The sequence below is a fragment of the Podarcis gaigeae genome, assembly GCF_964106915.1.
Source record: "Podarcis gaigeae genome assembly, chromosome: 1".
In the NCBI taxonomy this organism is placed as follows: domain Eukaryota; kingdom Metazoa; phylum Chordata; class Lepidosauria; order Squamata; family Lacertidae; genus Podarcis; species Podarcis gaigeae.
Genome location: NC_139678.1, coordinates 30,847,390 through 30,867,674, shown reverse-complemented (window position 1 = coordinate 30,867,674; position 20,285 = coordinate 30,847,390). Strand labels below are relative to the sequence as shown.

Here is a 20,285-nt window from a genome sequence, read left to right as displayed (position 1 = left end):
CGCTTTTTCCTGAAGAGACCTTCATGTCGCCGCTAAGTACATGCTTGAATATGCTTCATCTGACTATCTATCTTTCCTTAAACCTTACCTTCCCCTTGTTGAAAATGTGTGCTCACATATTTATTGCTCACCATTCTCAAGTTTGTTGGTGAAGAGGCAGTAATGAATTTCTTAATGCTGGGCTGAATTCTGAAACAGTCAAAACAAGAACGGGTAAAAACATGGTGGGGAGGGGGCTGGGTGCAATAAAGTGCTAGATTATTTTAAAAAATCTATCCATGGCATTTGTGGGGGTTATATATAAGTGCAAGCTCACTGTAGAGTAAGTAGCGAGCAATTGATATGTGAACATTGATGCATCTTTCAAGGTGCCATTCATGTGCAAAGGACATCCTGAGATGAAAACATGCTGCACTACCACAACATTTTTTGCAAGCGTTGCTGCTTGCAAAATGTAACATGTTTACATACCGGCTGTCTTAAGCCATTATTGTGCCTGATCCATTACTTGCAGGATGAAATGATGTTTTGATTGTTTCAAAGACTCTGAAATCCTTCAGGTATATTGCTGACTCAATACACAGGCACCATACCTGACATTAGTAATGGTAAATCAGGACAAACAAGATGCAAGATTGGAAATGTATGAATGCATTTCTGCTTATCGTTCCCAATCTCCCATTTGGTATCCAGCACTTGGGGCTTTTCCCAGGCCACATCACCTCGTTGGCTACACCCCTCACTGGACCTCTTCTGCACCATCTCCAGTTCTTCTGCTTGGCTGGCATACCTTCAGCCGTAACAAGGCTTCTTGCTTACCTGGAGGGAGGAGTTGTATGTACAGAAACCTCTTAACATTTGTGTGGCTGGTGCGTGGCCTACTATAGGAATATAAGAGTTGCCTTGCCAACCTCTTTCATGTGCCCCCTGGAAGGTTTTCAAAGAGAGCAGAGCCGGCCCAGCAATGAGGCAGGGTGAAGCGTCTCAGGTGGTGGTGGAAGCGCAAAAGGATAGCTTTCTGTTTCACAGGCCATCTTCCACCATGTCCCAGGTTACTATCAACAATAAGTACAGCCCTCCTGTTGGCCTTCTTCCTTGTGGTGCCTGGCTTCTGTGCTGTTAGCTTTGGCACGCTTAAGTCCCGGACTCCTGGGCCTTCCTGTGGAGAAATGTGGCGGAGTATACCTAGAATGCCTCTATGCCCTCTTATGAGTCTAGTCAATGGTACTCATGAAGAGCTTGAAGATGGCGTAGGAGTAAGAGCTAAGGCCTTCTTTGTATGGCAGGCCCTCACTTAAAGGCCTAGTTATCCCAGGATGTTCTCTGGAGTTCTGAGGCTTTTTATATCCTTCAGGTTTCCCCAACCTTCATTCAGGCTGAGGCCCTGCAGTTGGACTCCTTCCCTCCCATCAGGCAGATGAATGACAGGGCCTTCCCTGCTTCTTCTAGCACAGATGGAGCCTTTGGGCAATGTTTCCTCAGTACCAAATGGCTTTAAATCCATACCAAGTTATCACTGGGACAATTGCACTATGAGCCAGGCTTTTGAGATGCATTATAAATATACCAGTGTGTTAGCATTTTGAGGCTTGGACCTGGGCATTAACACCTAGGAGCAGGTTCCTAGCTGGTGGCTATTTATATACTGCCATTTTCTGCAGTATATTCTGTCACAGCTGACCAGTTCCACCAGCATGTGATAAAGGAATGCAAAGATCTGTAGGCCCTGACTTGTGAGGCAGATGGGGATTTTTGTTTTACTTCTGCTCAGCTAAGCATGGTCTGGTCTAATCTTTGTAACAGACTGTGCACAATTGTTTAGTATCTTTTTTGGGGGGTGGGGAGAAGAGGGCAGGTTGGGGAAGTCTGATATAGATCACTGGATTAGTGTTACCATATTCTGGTGATCAACCCCCACCCCCACTATTTGGGCACCCTGCCACCCCACATCTTCGCTCACCCTCTTCCTGCTGCTAACCCCTTTACTATTTATACCCCACACATCTTACTGGGCTGCCCCAGCCACTCTGGGCAGCTTCCAACATATATAAAAACATAATAAAACATTAAACATTAAAAAAAACCCACTTCCCTATATAGGATTGCCTTCAGATGGCTCAGGGATTGGATAACTCTATACCCTCTAATATTTATCCAATGAAAATAGAGACATCCTAAGGAAAAATGGGACATTTTGGGATCAAATCAGAAACCAGGACGGCTTCTCTAAATCAGGGACGTCCCTGGAAAATAGGGACACTTGGAGGGCCTGTGAACCTACTTGTACCTCAGTTCTAACAATGTTCACTGGCATGCTATTGGAAACTTGTATGACTGAGCCATAATTATTGTTTGGTGAAAACAGAGAGGCAGCCTTGCATACATAACCATTCCCTCCACGAAAGGATCAGTAACCTTCAGCGAATGGCTGGTCTAGTTGTCATTTATTTGCCTCTCCAGGCAACTGTAAATATTCACCTGTCCCGGAAGAATGTAAAGGCTTGTGTCATTTTGAAAGACTCCACTCTTTGTGGATAGGTTTATCCCACACAGAGACACTGCTGTCTCCTATGTGGCATCAATTTCCTGAAGATTAACTATGGAAGGCAAGTTGATCACAGGTAGCAAGCATGTTTGACTTTGCTGTCTGCCAAGTCCTGATGAATGATCTACCTCCATCATTCTCTGTTCTGTGGGATCTGGGTCAACAGTACTCTTAGAGCACAACAGACTCATTCCTTCTCCCTGGGAAATCTTGGAATTTCACTGTTTGGCGAAGGCAGTGGGGAGAATCTAACAGGGGTAGCCAATGTGGTGCCTTCCCAAATGCTTTTTGGATTCCAACTCCTATCACTGCTAGCCAGTGACAGGGGTGGCTGGCACAACATCTGGAAGACATCACATTGCCTAACCATGCTCCTCTAACAAAGAATTACCACAATTCCAAGGATTCTTTGGGCCATGGCAGTTAAATAGTTTCCATATATTTCTACCCACTTTGTATGTGCATATGCCCTTACTGTTATGAATGGATAACTTCATTAGGCACCAGCAAGCTTCCTTGTGGAGAGGTGCCAGACCCTTTTTAATGTGTGGAATTGATGAGGCAGATGGCGTGTGTGGTCAGGAGACAGAAACAAGGCAAGAGTTTGTAGCTTGTAATTGGCTAAATTTCCTGCACCACTTCCTTCTCTGCAGATCCATCCATGATTTTAAAATACTTGTTACATGAATAAGAAGTATTAGCTTCTGCAGCGTGGATACAGATATGGCTCAAAGGGCATTCCTGGTGCAAATGTATCATTGCAGCCTTCACAAACCTGATGCCCTCCAGCTGTTCTGGACTACAATTCCCAACAGCCCCTGCCTTCTCAGATGGGGTACATTGTACCTGGGATTGTGCTGTTTTGATTAAGGCAATGAGTAGACTTAGAAATAGCATCACAAATGGTAGTGCTTAAGGGCAATTCTGGGGATTGATACTCCCATCTCTCTGGAAAGCAGAGCTCTCCAAAACACTATTCTCCCCTATGAAATTCACTTTTCATAGCTAAGGGTGAATTCTTTCTTCCTAACTTTGCTTTGTTACCTTTTTTGAGTAGCAGTAAGGATTAGGCACCGTTGGTAAGAGAAAATGGAATGTATGTGTCCTTCTTTGGGATCTCTCCTTTCCTCTTGAGATATTTGGACCCAAAGAAAGAGCAGCAATGCTTCTCAGGAGCATATATTCATAGAATCATGGAATTGTAGAGTTGGAAGGGACCCTGAGGATCATCTAGCAATGCAGGAATATGTTGCTGTCCCAAACAGGGATCAAACCTGCAACCTTGGTGCTGGTAGTGGGTTCCTGCTGTCTGATACCTTTGACCACCCCCTAACTGTGCCCCTTCTCTCTCTGATTTTCAGAAGACATTGGGAAAAGTGCCTCAAACCAGCACTGTGCCGCTGTACGAGGAATCAAAATTCTAATGGTGGGAGATTGAGGACCAGCTGGCGCCACCACTAACTTCCATTCTCGTCTTTGACATCTGTATCTCCCACTACACTTGGTGTCGCCCAGCATCTGAGGACAATCTAGGAAGCTGCTGCTGAAAAGGAATGCACAGGACTTGAGTCACCCTCCCTGAGCCAGCTCCTCTGTCCTGGTGGCGTGTCCTGGTGCCCTTTCTGCCAAGGGACCAAAGGCAGCAGTTGCTCAGCGGAAGATAGCTTGTCTTGGCCATTGAAGCCAAATCACTGAATCCAGCGTTTCTTCCATTGCATGGATTGAGAGCGACCATTTGTTAATCCTGTTATGTGTCCAGCAGACCTACTGAATGGGATATGAAATGGATCTAGAGGAAGATCCTTGCTCCTCAGGGAGAACAAGAAAGCACTTGCTCTGTGAGCAGCCCAAACTGAAGCGCAACTCATGATTTGCCACTGGGGAAAGACCTCACTGGGAAGCTTTCTCCCCTTCAAAACGTCCTGTTGGTAGACTATATTTTAGTAAATCAAGCCCCGAGAAGATTCTTTTTAAAGTAACGGACGATAGTTTTGAAATGAGAATGCTCTCTTATTACCCAAATTATGGCAATACTCCAGAAATGTTATGGGGAAAATAGTTTTTAAAGAATATTTGAAAAGGACAGCCTGCCATAGGTTGCTTCCACACTACAGCTTTTTAGTATTATTTGAGGGGTGCATAAATTTAATTACTGGTTTCCTTGTATCATTTTATTCTTCTATAATTAAATAACACTGTTTTCAAAGAAAGCGAAAAAAACAAAGTAAGAAAAGCAGTAACTAAAGCCCTGAACATAAGCTAACCAAAAAGTATAACGTATCACTAATTGTCCCAGCAGTGCTGGACAAGAAGCAATTAAACTTTGAGGAAACTTTAATCAAAGGCGTAGGAAGTCTTAAAAGCTTTGATAATGTTTTGCCAGCACACACAGGACAAGCAGTAACTGCAATTGCATTTTATTGCAAGAGGCAGGAAAAATGTCATAAAACAGGTCTGGGAAAAACACAGGACGTCAACACAGGAAACACTGGAAATGCAACAATTTGGCAACAAATTGCCAAATTTGTTAAGGATGGCTGTTTCAGAGAAACGGGCCAGTGTTGGAAGCAATCACAGTATGCAGTGGCTAGCTTTGTGGTTTATGGAAATTATTTAAACCAGATATATTTAATGGAAATTCACCTTTGATCAGGGGAGGAAAAGTGCAGTTTAATTTATGGACAGAAGATGAACCTTGTGTATTTTGAAATGGTTATGAGTTGAACCATATAGAAATCCCCCACCCACCTCCATGCATACCACGATCATCTGAGACAGAGAAGTGCCGGTTCCAAATTAGAGTACAATTTCCCTTCATTTTGAAGGCATCAAGTTCTACCGAATACCTGTACAACTCTTAGTTTCATTGTTTGTTCAGATCATGTATAGTATCTGTTGCCAATGTATTGGGAATTTGGGCTTGGTTTATGAGCTCTTTGACTAGGATGTGTCCTGATATTATTTGGAAAGCACTGTGTAACTATAAAAAATGTATTTTTGTGTACATTAGCTACATAGTGCTACCTCAAATACTGTTCTAAAACCAATGAGCATTTGATGGTTTTAGAACAAATGCACAACACTCTTCTCCCCGCCCCCATAGCACTTCTAAATTGGACAAGTATCCTTATAATTTAATCTCATGCACAACAAGGCCCCCAAACTCATCTGGGAAAGCCAAGGCAGTCCCAGGTTGAAATCTCTGCTTGGTCATGAAGCCTCATTCATGACCTTGGGTCCTCCATTCTCTGTTAAGTCCAATCTACCTCTCAGGGTTGATGTTGTAAGGATAAAACAGGGAAGAGGATATCATGGAGCTCCTTGAAGGGTTGGATACAAATAAAATAAATGCGATGAAATTGATCTACTCACCCTCCTCTGTCTCTCTGTGAACTCAGGGATTGTCCACAACTTTTTGTCTTTCCTCTTTCCAATGAATGGTACTAAACCTGTAGCTTGATGGAGGTAAGTTGTATCTGCTAACTTCTTTGTTTGAGGTCTAGCTATTCATATCCAGGCAATGTATGGCCATTCTTCATAGAAACAGGGGAAGTTAGCACTGAGGCTTTCACATTAATTGGCAGTAAGGAACTATAGATCCAACACCTGGCTTTGTATTATCCTCATTCAGGCCTGCCTACACACTCTTTGAATATACAGTGGTACCTCGGGTTAAGTACTTAATTCGTTCTGGAGGTCCATTCTTAACCTGAAACTGTTCTTAACCTGAAGCACCACTTTAGCTAATGGGGCCTCCTGTTGCCGCCGCACTGCTGGAGCACGATTTTTGTTCTCATCCTGAAGCAAAGTTCTTAACCCGAAGTACTATTTCTGGGTTAGCAGAGTCTGTAACCTGAAGTGTATGTAACCTGAAGCGTATGTAACCTGAGGTACCACTGTACTGCTTCCATTTCCTTATCCAGGGAAATCTGTCTAGTGCTATAGCCTATCTGAAGAGGTAGGTTCTGGGTCTGGCAGGTTCTTACACATGCAGCATTTTTTTTTTAATGGTGAAGCATTAACTCTCCCAGCCCATGCAAACCCCGCCCCCCATGCTGCTCTTATCTTTTCTGGCTTATTGGCCAACAACCCAAAAGTGACCCATGAAGTTAATTCACTTGATTGCTCTTGCTCATCACTTTTTGAAAGCTTGGAAAGGTGAATGTTAGAAGCAAATTGCAAGAAAGTCACTAGTGCACCCGTTTTTCGAATAAATCTGTGGCGCAACAAGGTCAGAGGGGCAGTAGATAGATCTGTATCTACTGATAGGTCACTGAGTGGCCTGTGGTAGATTGGAATGGATTTCCAACTCCCTATTGTTGATAGTAGCACTGAAATCTCTCCCCCACCTTCCGCAATTATACTGGGTAACTTTCTGGGTAACCAGAAGTGGATTTTTAGCTCTTTTTCAGTTCTGTTACTCAAAACAAACTGAACTTAATTCTAAGGGTATGTCACTAGAGGAACACTGAGGTCAGAGAGAAATGAAATGTAAAAAAACAATCTAATGTGTTGAAACTTGAACTTATGTAAATAATTAGTGATTATTCACAGAACAGTATCGACGATAACACAAAGATGCTGTTATTGGTCAGGTAATTATCACTTGAAATTAGCAGGGTAAAAACCCACTAACTTGCTTCAAGCCACACAAGTGATAAATGTTAACAACTTGCTAAATTACAATTAATAGGTTTCACGCTGGAGTCTTCCTTCAACATTTGTTTACAAATGATCCTTTAAGGCCAGTAACAGTGACTGAGATGTTAAAATATTCACTGAGCAGCTTCTGATTACTGCCCTTTCTAATGCCATTATTGTGTCTATTATTTTGGGTGTTGGGAGAAAGTAACATGGGGGGGTTGCTCCTCTGTGAGTGGGTGCTTTGGGTTCAGAGTCTTTTAAATAACTAGTGCTCTGGCACAGTCTGGGAATGCCTATGCTAGTCTTTTAAGTTCAAACAGTTAGGATACAGCAGTGTTCTGATAGCATCATTCATGCTTGGGCTGACACCAAATGCCTTGTTTACTTAGCTATAAATGGATGCCTGATCCAGTGAGCTGTTGCAGTTCAAAGGTGGCTATACCTGGCAAGAGGCCAAATCCCTTTCGTCTGTTTTCATAAAAGATTTTTAGAAACAAATACCACCCAAGCCAGATGCCTCAGTTAAGGATGCGAATTCTGTATGCTACAGCTGATTTCTAGCTCCATCCTGCCTCTCTGTGACCTACAATGGTATTGTCTACGTTTGTTCTGGCTTTTGTTGTTGCTGTTGTTGTTGTTTGGTTGGCTCACAGACATTCTCATATGAACTTTGGGAGCACTATGCATACTTGATCTTGATGCACCTTCCAGGTTTGGTTTTTTTTTTTAGTTAGCCCCTTTTCTGTGCAATAAAACACATACAGTGCAATGTTGCATATACCTAGAGTTTGGTGTAGTATGAATTCAGTGTACCGTCATCTTCTAGCAGCATGTTTAGCAGTACTTTTAGATTTGCTCCAAGCTGGGCTACCTGGAATGCAACTTTCCAAGAGCTGTGCAGCCTCAAAAGATGCTGAGGGAAATGACCCCCATTCTGTATTACAATATTCCGTAAGTAAGTCAGATGCACTGCCTTAATAGAGCTAAAATCTCGCCCTCCTTATCTTCCACCGTATTCTGAACAACCTAAGAGTAGCACATTAAATGATTAAGACCAGCATTACTATTTTCCAATTTTTATTTTCAGTTTCAGTAGCTTAGTATACTTATTTGCATTGCAAATTACTTCAGCTGGACTAAATACTGAGCAGCTGGACTAAATACTGAGCACCGTTACCAACAAGATCAGAATCCCAATTTCACCTGTTAGCATGCACTTTAAAAAAAGGGAAAATCAACCCTTTAGCATTCGTTCACCACTCCGATTGAAAGGACAACTTAACTTACAAAGATCTGTTCAGCACCAAAATGAAAACGGGCAGCCTGACCCTTTGATGAAATAGGTTAGTATCTCACCATCCTAAGATACCTAGAATGCAGGGGATATTACTCAGCCTGTGAAGGGGTCAGCTGCCTCTGGGCATCTCTTTCACAAGTGTCTCTCCAAGGCATTTACATAGCTGAGGCAGGTGCTCCTGGAATTTTGGCACTCCGGGCCATTGCCTAGTTTGTCTCTAGGTTGGGCCGGCCCAGCACTAACCTATAACAAACATATAAGAACATAAAGTTCTTATCTAGTCCAGCATCCAGTTCTCACAGTGGCCAACCACTTGCCAGTGGGAAACTCACAAGCAGGATTTGGGCACAACAGCACTCTCTCCACGTATATGCTGTACTCTAGTAAAGAGATGTGTCCTCATCTTTGTGACTTCAGCAGCAGGCCTTCCAGTTAATAAGACAACATTTTAGGAGGAGGTGACCTGGCCCTTTTTTTGTAGCAGCAGTAAGAATCCAATCTCTCTACTTGTCTCTTCAAGTCCTCTGTTCTACATGGTTCCTACTTCTATCACCCAAAAACTATGCAACAGTATTTTTTTAAAACACTAGTTTGCTATGCCAAGCTTCTTTTCCAAGCCTGAGGTTTGGTCTAGCTCTTCTCATAAGGCAGTCAAGAACAGTACTATACAGAAGTCGCCTGCTTACGCTTGAATTTAGTGTGCCAAATGGAGACTTGAAGGAAGTACACAGCTACCTTAGGAAGGAATAAGAGGACAGGTGAGGGGAATAGGGAGACGTTATCTAGAACGACAGCCTGTTCTATTAAAGGGGAAATTGCCAAAGCAGATTCCCCAGAACCTAAAATGAAAAATACAAAAAGTCATGTTACCTCTTGCTAAGGAGTGAGACAGACAGGCAGACAAAAAAACCCAGACAGACAGAAAATCTGATATCTCTCCTTTTCCCTACCAGATAAAAAGAAGCTGTAGTTCTGCACAATTTTTGCCTGTTTATTGAAAAACCATGCTTATGGACAAACACACAGCTACTATGTGCCATGATGACTTTGGTCTGGCCTCTTCCCACAATACCAGTCTCCCCATGGATTTTGGGCAGTGCTACGTTTCCCCTCCCCTGCAAAGGTGATGGGGGCAAGATATCTATAGCCCTCTCTTCCCTTCCCACCACCAGAACTGAGGATGCTTTAAGAATCAGAGTTGGAAGGGATCCCCAAGGGTCATCTAGTCCAACCCCCTGCAATGCAGGAAGGCGCCCTCCACCAGGGAAACCCACACCCAGTTTAGAACAGCTCTTCAGGGCTCCACGTGTGGCACTGGTCGCAGGTCAAGTACTGCCTGTTCAGATCAAAATCAACGGCAGACAAAAGAAAGGATGACTGAAGTCCCAAGAACGATCTGACCACTTGCAGGGTACGGGATGAGGAGGGAAAGTCAAGGAGGCAATGTGGTAGTAGACACTGGACGATGGCTGGGAGGCTGATATGGGATCCGTAACTTCAGTTCCGTTTCTTGAGCTGCGATGTTGCTTCTACTTCAAGATATTGCAGCCCAATCAGCATACCCAGGATGGAGAAACCTGAGACAGATGGAAAATGAGAGGGAGCAGAGGACATTGCTACCCCTTCTACATCTTTAGGAGGCGCTAGTTGCATTTGGTTACTAAAACCCCCTCTGTTCAGCTCTGTTCAGTTATGAAGCTTACTTGCTGGCTTTGGCCATATCACTGTCACTTAGCCTGTCCAACCAACCCATCGCAGGGAAAGTGTGAGGGTAAGTTTGTGATCTTCTCAGGGGAAAAGCAGGCCACAGCTTTAACAAGCCAAGCACCAGGCACCAAAGAATGGGCTCTACTTACTTGCCACCATTAGGGGTGCCAAGACACCGATTGTTGCAGCTGCTGTGCCATAAATAAACACTTCAGAGAGGAAGTGGCCGAGGGCAAGGAAGAAGGTGAAAAGTGTGATGTTATAGAGGCTGCCGGAGAGAACAAAAAAAAGAGAATTATTGCAGGTCCCAGAGAGACGCCGACAAAGAAATTAAGAGCCAAGGAGTTAAAAAATACACAAAGCAAACACACTCACGTTTTTGCACTATGTCAGCGACAGCCAATATGATGATGCCTTCAAAATGCTGTTGGACTCCAACTCCCATGAGACCCCACCAGCATGGCCAGTGGTCAGGGATAATAGAAATTGGAGACTAGGAACATCTGGAAAGCACCACACTGGCTATCTGGTAATATAGGTACATGCTAGACTGGCTTCTGCATTTCTTGGAAATGACAGAGAGCCTCTTTCGTTGCTCAAATGGCAATTCAGATGAGCTGGTTCAGTCCATCTTCCACCCACTAGTCACCACATGGGATATACGGCCTTCCCCAGGCTGATTAATAGGATTAACAGCATGGATGGCAAGGGGTGCACCAAGTTGTGGTAGCTGGTATTGCTTTGGTTAAAGCAAGATGGATAAAAATCAACTGGGATTTTTTTATTTTAAAAGTATAGTGACTTCGAGAATAACCAGGTTTGAAGTGACCCTCGATTTACTATCAAAATGTTGAAAACCTACACATACAGCACAACCCTTTATGTCTTCCCAGAAGTACAGTGGTGCCCCGCAAGACGAATGCCTCGCAAGGCGGAAAACTCGCTAGATGAAAGTGTTTTCCGTTTTGGAGGTGCTTCGCAAAACGAATTTCCTATGGGCTTGCTTCGCAAGACGAAAATGTCTTGCGAGTTCCTGTGGGGTTCCCCCCCCCTTTTCTAAGCCGCTAAGCCGCTTATCCGCTAAAAGCCGCTAATAGCGCTAATCCGTCAACGGGCTTGCTTCGCAAGATGAAAAAACCGCTAGACGAAGAGACTCACAGAATGGATTATTTTTGTCTTGCGAGGCACCACTGTACATCCCAGCATTGCTCACTCACCTGCACGGTAAAAAATTACTTTGGTATTATCTAATCCCTCTTATTAGGGCTAAATTGACATCACAATTGGAAAAGAACTGGGGACAGGTTTCAGACTTGCCGCGTAACTCTGGGGAAGCAAACAGACCAAGTGCCCGTTCTCCTTTAAAAGTACACCTCACCTTGTCGAATGACACAGTACAAATAGCTCCCTCTCAGCATGCAGCTCCTTGCCACTCTGGAAAATGGGAGATGAAGCTGCCAACTTCGATGATAAAAAAAAGAGAGCTACTGTGGCTTTTCACACATTATTCCTGTTGAGCCAACAGAGTGGAAGGAGGGTGAACTGGCTTGCATCTCTGGAACAGACTCCTCAGCTAAACTCTTATCAGTTATGCTTGCATAGAGGGTAATGGGGACAGCATAGTGCTTTGAAGCCATGGAAGTATTACTAATGAATGAGGACAAAATGGCTACATTTTATTTTAAGTATGTTTGCAGCACTGGCAGTTAAAAAAAGAATTGCAATCCAAAAACCTTGCCCTGTGAAACTTAATCTGTGCTTTCAAATCCACATCTTTCTCTGTCAATAAGTGACATTTAAATTGTGTTTGCAAATGTATTATTTCAATCACGGTGATTTAAAATAAATATATGAAATAGAAACAAAAACTCTGGTATGTTTATAAACTGTATGTCATTTGCTTTCCAGTCCTAGGCCATCAAGGTTGAAACCCCAACTCAAGCCATGATGCTTCCTGGGTAACCTTGGGCCACTCACACTCTTTCAGCCTAATCTTCCTCACGGGGTTGTTGTGAGGATACAATGTGGAGGAGAGAAATGTGTATGCCATCTTGAGCTCTGTGGAGGAAAGGTTGATCTAGAAATGCAATAAATAAAGCAGATCGTGCAACTAAAATCAAACTGCAAATTGTGCAAATGGTCAGTTTCGTGTAACTGAGGATGCTTTAACCAGGACTGGGATGATGGAGGGCAAGGGGGGAAAGGAGGAAGAATGGTCTTCATCCTGATGCTTATAAACATGTCAGTCTTACTGATTTCAGTACAATTTAACTTTCTGGTAAGTGTGCTCCACTGTCACTTTGCTTCATCTGCCAGCGGAATAGGAAGGCAAAGGAAGGGAACCCTGTCAATGTAGATGAAAGAGTGATGAAATTGCAAGTAACAAGGGAAAGGAGTTTGTGGGGGTATATTTTTTAAAATGTCAAGATCAGGAGCAGAGGACTGAAAGCTATTGTGGGTGAACTCAGAGCTGTGCTTCCTTATAGAGGTCCCATATGCCCAACTTGCTATTTTTATAAATTTCTCCAAGCAACTTTCCAACCAGACCTCAAATGCTCCCATTGCTTTTCTTTTATAAAAAGGTTACCAGCTTCAAAAGTTCTTTGCATTTATCCATCAACTGCTCCTTTAACAGTTTGTCATTTTTATCACAGGAAGCCTTCCACTGGCAGTTCAAGACCAAGACAGTAGACTGCTGTCCCATCTTAAGCCTCCTGCAAAGGCTCTCCTGACCTCTCAGACAAGCAAACTAGATCTCTTAGCACACACAGTGCCAAGCTAATGCTGAAGTCAAGCCAAATAGAAACATAAGCTCAGCCCATTCATGCATATGGCTTTCTTGGAAATCACTGACGCAAAATATATGAATGGAATAGAAGTTCCAAAAACAACTTCCAACAGAAGATGACTGAAAGTGTATTTGTGAGCTATCCAAATATCACCAAAAGATAGGGCGAATACCTAATTAGAGTGTTTCCACTTTTGATTCCAGACCTCTAAACAAACATGCGCTATAGAATAACTACCTACATTTTGATTTTGCATCAGTATTATGCTAAACAGTCTTTCCTTCATACCTGTGCGAACGAAGCATTTCAAGAAAATAACACTTGTTGCCTCAAATCTACAAGCTAAAAAAGTTTAGGATAACCAGGAGGGGGTCAGGCATTGACACCATGAGGGTCTGTGCCAGCCAGATTATTCCGTCTTGTCACATAACCAACACCATCAGCCACGTGAGAAGGAAAAAGAAGGGCATGAGGAGGGTTTTATTTTCATTTGCTGGTATAAGATGTGTAAAATTGTAAATCGGCTCTAGTGCCTTGGCAAAAAGTTGGCATAAAAACCAATAAATGAATAAACCATTGCCCTCCAGATAAGTGTTGGACTACAACTCCCATCTTCCCTGACCAAGGGCCATGCTGGCTGGGTCTGATGGGAGGTGGAGTCCAACGACATTTGGAGGGCCACAGGTTACCAACCCCAGCTATAGGGGAATAGAAAAGAGTTGCTGTGGCACCTAAGTGTGTACATGATTGGGAGGTGGGTAAGACAACCGCCCCCCCCCTTTAGCATTTATTTTACATACGTCTTGTTGCGGATATCAATGGCACAGTAGCAGCGAATTACAGAGGAGAGTAAGGTCCAAATGCCAAAGGTCCGAGCCTGGAGGCCATTTACTGTGTAGAGATAACAAATATAGAATTACTAGGGTCTGTCACCCTTGCTTGCTCCGCTCACTAACCCCACCGACCCCTTTGTCCACCCCTCCCCCCTTTACACATGACCAACCTCTCTTTATGCTCACTGACCCCTTACCCATCCCCTCACAGCTCCCTCCACAGTTCAGCCCAAGCCCCTCTGCCCATTGCTCCTGCCAGCCCACACCATCTTTTAAAGGAGGGGTCAGGGGCTTTGCAGAGCAGTTTGGCAAACTCCAATGTGATGGCAGGCAAGTGGCCAAGGAAACCTGTTTAACAACGAAGCAGGCACTTCACCAAGCAGTTTAACAAACCATTCTGTGAAGCACCCGCCCTTCTCCATTAAGCCTTATTGCAGCCATGGTTACTGGTGGGAGGGGGACGACCATTTGGGAAGCACTTTCCAAAGTAGTTTGCAAAATCGCTCTGTGAAGCACATCCTCCCGTTTAAACAGCTTGCCTAGGCTGCCTGCCATCAAGTCGTCTACCTGCCTGCCAACATGGTGGAGTTGACAAAGGCAGCCACATGAACTGCAGTATGACATCCATACATTTTTATGTATATACGGGTGGGGGGCAACTATCTTTTCTGATACTCTCCCAGTCTAGGCAAAGCTAAGCAGTAGGTATGGATAGGGCTCAAGACTAATGGAGTTGGAAAGCGTCGTAGGGGTCAAGGTCTTTCCAAATGATGGAGCAGGGAAAATGCTACTGGCGATTAATTAAAACTACTCGTTTACTTGAAGTTTGGTTTACTGGTACTTTAGCTGAAGCCAGAAGATCTACACATAAGGGTACATGGTTGTGTTTGGGATGGAAGGACTAGTCTTAAAAAATGTAGATGAGCTATTCAGCATTGGACAGGAATGCATGTATAACTTTGAAGGGGACAAAAATCTAGAAAAGGTGGCAGTGAATTCAAAATGGTGTGGAAGAGCTTGATAATGTGCTTCAATAGGTGCCTATGCCTCTATCATAAGGTCTTTTCTGCATAAAAAGACATCAATAATATCTGCACCTGCTGGGCCAAGAGATACCTTTTACTAACAATTCTGGTTAGTGGCTTGAATGCTGTTCAACAGTGATTGTCTACAATGGGAACTTTTGCTGGGATGATGTCATCTGGGTGGTTGAGTGCCAGCAGCACAGTCTTTTCAGATGGACCATAAAATCTGGAAATGCCCAAAGCTCATAACATGGCAGGATTTGCTAGACTCTTCTTGTACTGTGAGTATAATTGTATTACATAAGTGTCTGAGATTGTATTTCTTAGATGGGGAAATATAGTGGATTGGCTGATTGTAGAATCAAAGGACATGTGGAACTGTGCATTCACTTTGAAGCAAATAAGCCCATAAGGACCCATGGAAAATGTTTGTTTTAGTACTGCAGTAAATGCTTGAGACCACTCCAATGTGGATATGGAACTGCACTATCTTCTGCGATAATGCATTATGAGGTGGCAGAATATCACTACGGGTGGAAGGGAGATTAATGGAAAGGGCTTTAACTCAATGGCAGAGCACATGCATAGTATGCAAAAGGTCTCAGGTTCAAGGTCTGACATCTCCAAGTAGGGGTGGAAAATTCCTAAGTCTGCAACCCAGAAGAACCACTGCCAGCAAGAGTAAATCACATTGAGATAGGTGGACCAGTGGATCAATTTGGTATAAAGCTGCATGCTATGTTCCTAAGGGCTATCTGACACATTTGCAGCTATGTGGTCTTATATTTATTTCACCACATACACATGCTCCAGAAAGCTATAATGGGCCCCTGCTCTCCATTTCATGTACAAATAGTGAAACAAACACAAGCCTCTTTTTTACACATCATTGAGGTTTTGGTATACCAAAGGTACACAGAGTGTTTCACCTAAATTTGTAACACATTTAGTGGCCTTCAAGCTGTCATTGTTCAAGCAAAAATAGCACTAGCCACCTCTAGAAGTTTAAGTAAGCAGAAGGTGGGTTATTTTGAAATCTGAACACAAATTTTCAGAGCTCAGGCAAGATAACCCAGGATTAAGGTTCCAGCATTTCTTGAGTACAAAAATGACCTGTGCATCTTACCGAGGCTTGGTTTGCCAGTGTATAGTTTCTCAGAGAGGAAACTGTGATCTCTGAAGCTTTGCACTGTGTTCCCCATGGCAATAATGGACACCATAACTAGCCAGCTACGGAGTACATTCAGGAAACGGCTCATCTTGAAGTGTCAAAACACAATCTGCTAATGGGAACAAAGACAGAATCCAGAATTCACAATGCTTCCATGCATCATAATTCAGTCACCCTCCTTTAACTATGTAACCTTTCCTCCTAAAGTAGTGTAAAGGGGCTTCATAAGAATCACAGCAAGGGCCATAAGCTTATTTTATCATTCCCCTTCATCCAATTTGTCCTATACGATAGCATTCCATAATAATTACAAAGATGGAAATCTCACACACATCCTCCACAAAGCCACTGGCCTTTCTTCCAGAGAGGACTGGTAGCTAGCTGTCTTTACTTTGATCCTCTGCATGCTGCCTTGGGCTTAAACCACAATGGACACGGCGGGGCTTATTTCACAGTAAATACATTTAGGATTGGCTATTGGAGAGAGGATCAGCCTTGAGAAACCATTTTATGTTCAAAATCCTAATTTAATTTATAGCAGAGATAGCTGGCTGCCCAAGGGGGGAAAAGGGAGCACGAGGCACACATGGTTTTCCTATTAAGATGCTTAGCTTTCTGCCTATCCAGTTTAGACGATTGCATTTAGGAATGATGATCTTAAACGCTAACTCGCTTCTTTGCAGCCTTGTAGTTGGCCCTAGCATTAACCATTCTCGCCCCTCTCCCACTGAAGGGACCAACGTTTGTACCTACAACGTTTGTCATATTTAGGAATGCCCTCAGCTCGCCCAAATTCAGTTCCCACGCTGCAATGTCACCTGCTCGCTTAACCTCCAAACCTACCAGCATCCACATCGCGCCTCTTCGTTATCCTCCACCCCTAAAATGCAACCCCACCCATCAATGGAAACCCTACATCGCCTTACCTGGTCCTCAGCCGCAGCAGCTCTCCACCCTCCCTCAAGCCAGAGCAGCAGCAGCAGCAGCAGCAGCAGTAAGCACCAGTCCCGCCTCCCCGCACTCTACGCAACGATTAGCGCACTGTTGGAGCTTGCCTTCCCCTGATTGGCCGCTACGCCCATAGCTAGACCTCTCCTCCGCGCCACATGGAAGGGTAAGCGACTGCGCCAATCACACGCGTGGAACCCTTCTGAGGCGCTGTGACGTTTTCATCAAAGGCGGGGTTAGAAGAACCGACGGCGCTACGGCCTCCTCGGTTCATTTTCTTTCTTTCTTTTTTTTAACAGAGGGAATCTTGCAAGACGCCATCTTAGCAGAGGCAGAGGTTCGAACGAACGGGCGAGTGTTCCTTTGTGCGCACGCGCTCGAGGAAGGAACCCGAGCGGGAGCCGAGAGCCGGCGCTTGCGCAGACGCGTCTTGGGCGAGGGAGGGAACGGTTGCCTGTTGGTTGTTGTAGTAACAGGAGAAGCGCCGGCGGGAGACGCGGCTACCGGGCCCGAAGGGAGATGAAGCAGCAGGTAGGGCGCTGGGGGAGCCCGGCAGTGACGGCACTGGCAGCTGCAGAGCTTGCTTAGGCAGGCGGGTTGTGCTTGGGCGGCGGCAGCGTCTTCTCCCCTGCTGGACAGGAAGGACCGGGCGGGGGGGGGGGACCTGCCTTGGAACCGAGGGCGAGGGGCGCCTCTCGCCCCAACAGCCCCCTTTGGCCTAAATAGAGGCCAGGGCGGCCCGGCTGGCTGGCTGAGCAGCAAAGTTCGCGGAGTTCACATCGGTGATTCCTGAGGGCCACGTGCAGGACCGACTTTCCCATCACACTTTCACCCCCCAACCCCCTACAGACCCCGTTTGTGGGGGGAATGCGTCCTGTGGGAACGGTGTGCGCTTCAAGTTGGGGCTGAGAGACGTCGCTACCCATTTGCAGTGTCCCCCCTCCCCCCCCCCCGGTGTTCCTGCCCCTCAATCCCTAGGGCTGCCTGATGAAAATTAAACATCTTATTTTAAAAGAGCAAACTCCGCTGGCAGAAAGCAGTTTTGGGTTGCGGAGCGATGTTATCCCACTGTAGTGTGTGTGGGGAGGGATTTGAGTTTCATTTTGAGGAAGGAACTGTAAGAAAGCTTGCCTCGGGCTGCCGGGAAAAGAGCCCCAAAGGTCACAGTAGGAGAGTGTGAACCGAATAAAAAGTTAATAAAGAAACGGTGCTGAGCTGAATCTGAGTTGAACTTCTCACAACCGGCAAGTTTTCAGCACAGGCGCCTCTCTCAGCTCTCCCCTTCCAGTCTATGGTATATTGTATAATCTTTCAAGCCGGTAGATTAGAGCTGGTGAATTAGTGGGCAATACATGTCAACGTGTCTGGGATAAGGATATATGTAACTGTCAGGTTGTGACTGGAGTGGATATTTTAAGTGTTGATTCCCATAGCAGTACAAGTAGAGGAGGAAGGCAATCACAGTACAGCCTTCTGCCAGTTATTTATTCATTTAATTTTATCAGGTATATTTATAAACCTCTGAGCATCAAGATAATGCCATGCACTATACAGAAATACAAATAAAATAAGTAAGAATAGATAAGCGTTCTCAAAATGCAGGAGACACTGTTGACGTTTCTGCATGAAGTGCCTGTGAAAATGTGGCTTAGATCAATATTAAAGGTGGTCTGTTAGAGAGTATTAATTATTCATATTGGTATCCTCCCCTTTCTCTAATAAGCTCAGGGTGGTGTATCATATTTTATCCACTCAGCAATATTGTGAAATAGTAACTTCGCTCATAGGCATTGTGGTTGAGGGGGATTATTACCTATGTTCTTGATACCCAGATTCAGCACTCTTGTCATGACACCACCCTGACTTTCTTTGTAAGGGAGGAAATAATGCCAGGGTACTCCATATCTGCAGTTTACTCAAAGCAGTCATTTTGTTGTTGTTGTTGTTGTTGCTGCTGTTGTTGTTGTAGAAAACAGCACTGGTGGATAGGTTTACTGATTCTACGGGGGAGAGTTTGAGAGGCCATCGTTTCTGGGCTGTATGAAAACGTCCACAGGAAATGCCCGTTGGAATGGCTCGGGACTTGGAAGAAACAGATTCGTCCTCAGAGGAAGAGGAAGTGGTGGAAGGACCAGAGTAAGTTAACATGGTACATGTATATGACATTGAAACTGTACATCTTGCATCTCATCTTCCGTACTTGGAAGATTATTTCTCATCGTTAAAAAGGGGGGGTGTTGGTTGGTTACAATGCATGAAAGATCAGTATTCAACTTGCACCTGAGTATTCTTTTAGAGTCTGAAAAGCTGTGTTCTCCTGTAATTCTGGAGTCAGGAACATGGAATAGTCATACATGAACATACAAAGCTGCCATATACCAGATCAGACTGTTTGTCCATCTAGTCCAGTGTTCTCTACTCTGACTGACTGTGGACTCTCCAAGGTCCTTCTTGCTCTCTGATCCTTTAACAGCATATAATAATAATAATAATTTTTATTTATACTCCGCCCTCCCCGGCCAAAACCGGGCTCAGAGCGGCTAACATCAATGTATAACACATTAATATAAAATCAGGCAATCAATTAAAATACATCCTAAAATCAGATCAAGATCAGAATAAAATCCAGTCAGATGGCAACCCACAGATAAGGGTTGGGGACCTTAAATGCTCACCAGGCCCAGCTGTTTGTGCTGAACTTATATGAGCCTGTGAGAAAAATTGAGAGGCCACTGTCATGCATGTTCTTATGAAAGGGGAGAGGGCGTAAGACCCCAACCAAAGACCTGGCGGAACAGCTCCATGTTGCAGGCCCTGCGGAAAGATGTCAAATCCCTCAGGGCCCTGGTTTCTTGTGACGGAGTGTTCCACCAGGCTGGGGCCATGGCTGAAAAGGCCTTGGCCCTGGTTGAGGCCAGTCTAATCTCCTTGAGGCTTGGGACCTCCAAGATGTTATTATTTGCAGACCGTAAGGTCCTCCGTGGGGCATACCAGGAGAGGTGGTCCCGTAGATAGGAGGGTCCTAGGCCATATAAGGCTTTAAAGGTTAAAACCAGCACCTTAAATCTGATCCTGTACTCCACTGGGAGCCAGTTCAGCTGGTATAGCACTGGATGAATGTGATTCCGCGGTGAGGACCCCATAAGGAGTCTCGCTGCGGCATTCTGCACCCGCTGGAGTTTCTGGGTCAGTTTCAAGTGCAGCCCCACATAGAGTGAATTACAATAATCAAGCCTGGAGGTGACCGTTGCATGGATCACAGTGGCAAGATCAGGGTGAGAGAAGTAAGGGACCAACTGCTTAGCACGGCGGAGATGGAAAAATGC

General features: G+C 44.6%; 3 protein-coding genes and 1 long non-coding RNA gene across 11 annotated transcripts in view; 2 read left to right on the top strand and 2 right to left on the bottom strand.

The window, feature by feature from the left end:
- The window catches only part of FLVCR2 (FLVCR choline and putative heme transporter 2), a 50,657-nt gene extending 38,596 nt beyond the window's left edge, over positions 1-12,061 (top strand). For 2 of the 3 annotated variants that reach the window (XM_083735479.1, XM_083735478.1), the window contains one exon: positions 3,907-5,908. In XM_083735479.1, the coding sequence (XP_083591605.1) occupies positions 3,907-3,969 (63 nt within the window). In that variant the 3' untranslated portion in view covers positions 3,970-5,908. Of the gene's footprint in view, positions 1-3,906; positions 5,909-10,986; positions 11,094-11,390 lie in introns of those variants that run through there. The other variant, XR_014563490.1, reaches the window with a different exon arrangement.
- LOC310844868 overlaps positions 1,565-20,285 on the bottom strand; it is a 59,022-nt gene continuing 40,301 nt past the window's right edge. The window contains exon 2 of the long non-coding RNA XR_014564368.1: positions 1,565-7,069. This is a non-coding gene — a long non-coding RNA (uncharacterized lncRNA). The remainder of the gene's footprint in view (positions 7,070-20,285) is intronic.
- ERG28 (ergosterol biosynthesis 28 homolog) lies at positions 9,072-17,071 on the bottom strand. Of its 2 annotated transcripts, none has more exons than XM_083738820.1 (5): positions 16,938-17,071; positions 15,967-16,123; positions 13,783-13,873; positions 10,343-10,461; positions 9,072-10,063 (listed from the first exon to the last, which is right to left on the bottom strand). In XM_083738820.1, the coding sequence occupies exons 2-5, from the start codon at positions 16,097-16,099 to the stop codon at positions 9,984-9,986; spliced, it is 423 nt and encodes a 140-aa protein (XP_083594946.1). In that variant the 5' UTR covers positions 16,100-16,123; positions 16,938-17,071; the 3' UTR covers positions 9,072-9,983. The 2 variants fall into 2 exon arrangements, with proteins under 2 accessions (XP_083594946.1, XP_083594947.1); XM_083738821.1 differs by having other exon boundaries at positions 15,967-16,125; positions 16,941-17,032.
- TTLL5 (tubulin tyrosine ligase like 5) overlaps positions 17,172-20,285 on the top strand; it is a 112,514-nt gene continuing 109,400 nt past the window's right edge. For 4 of the 5 annotated variants that reach the window (XM_083731165.1, XM_083731164.1, XM_083731167.1 and 1 more), the window contains exons 1-2: positions 17,322-17,490; positions 18,929-19,095. In XM_083731165.1, the coding sequence (XP_083587291.1) occupies positions 19,019-19,095 (77 nt within the window). In that variant the 5' untranslated portion in view covers positions 17,322-17,490; positions 18,929-19,018. Of the gene's footprint in view, positions 17,491-18,928; positions 19,096-20,285 lie in introns of all 5 variants that reach the window. The other variant, XM_083731166.1, reaches the window with a different exon arrangement.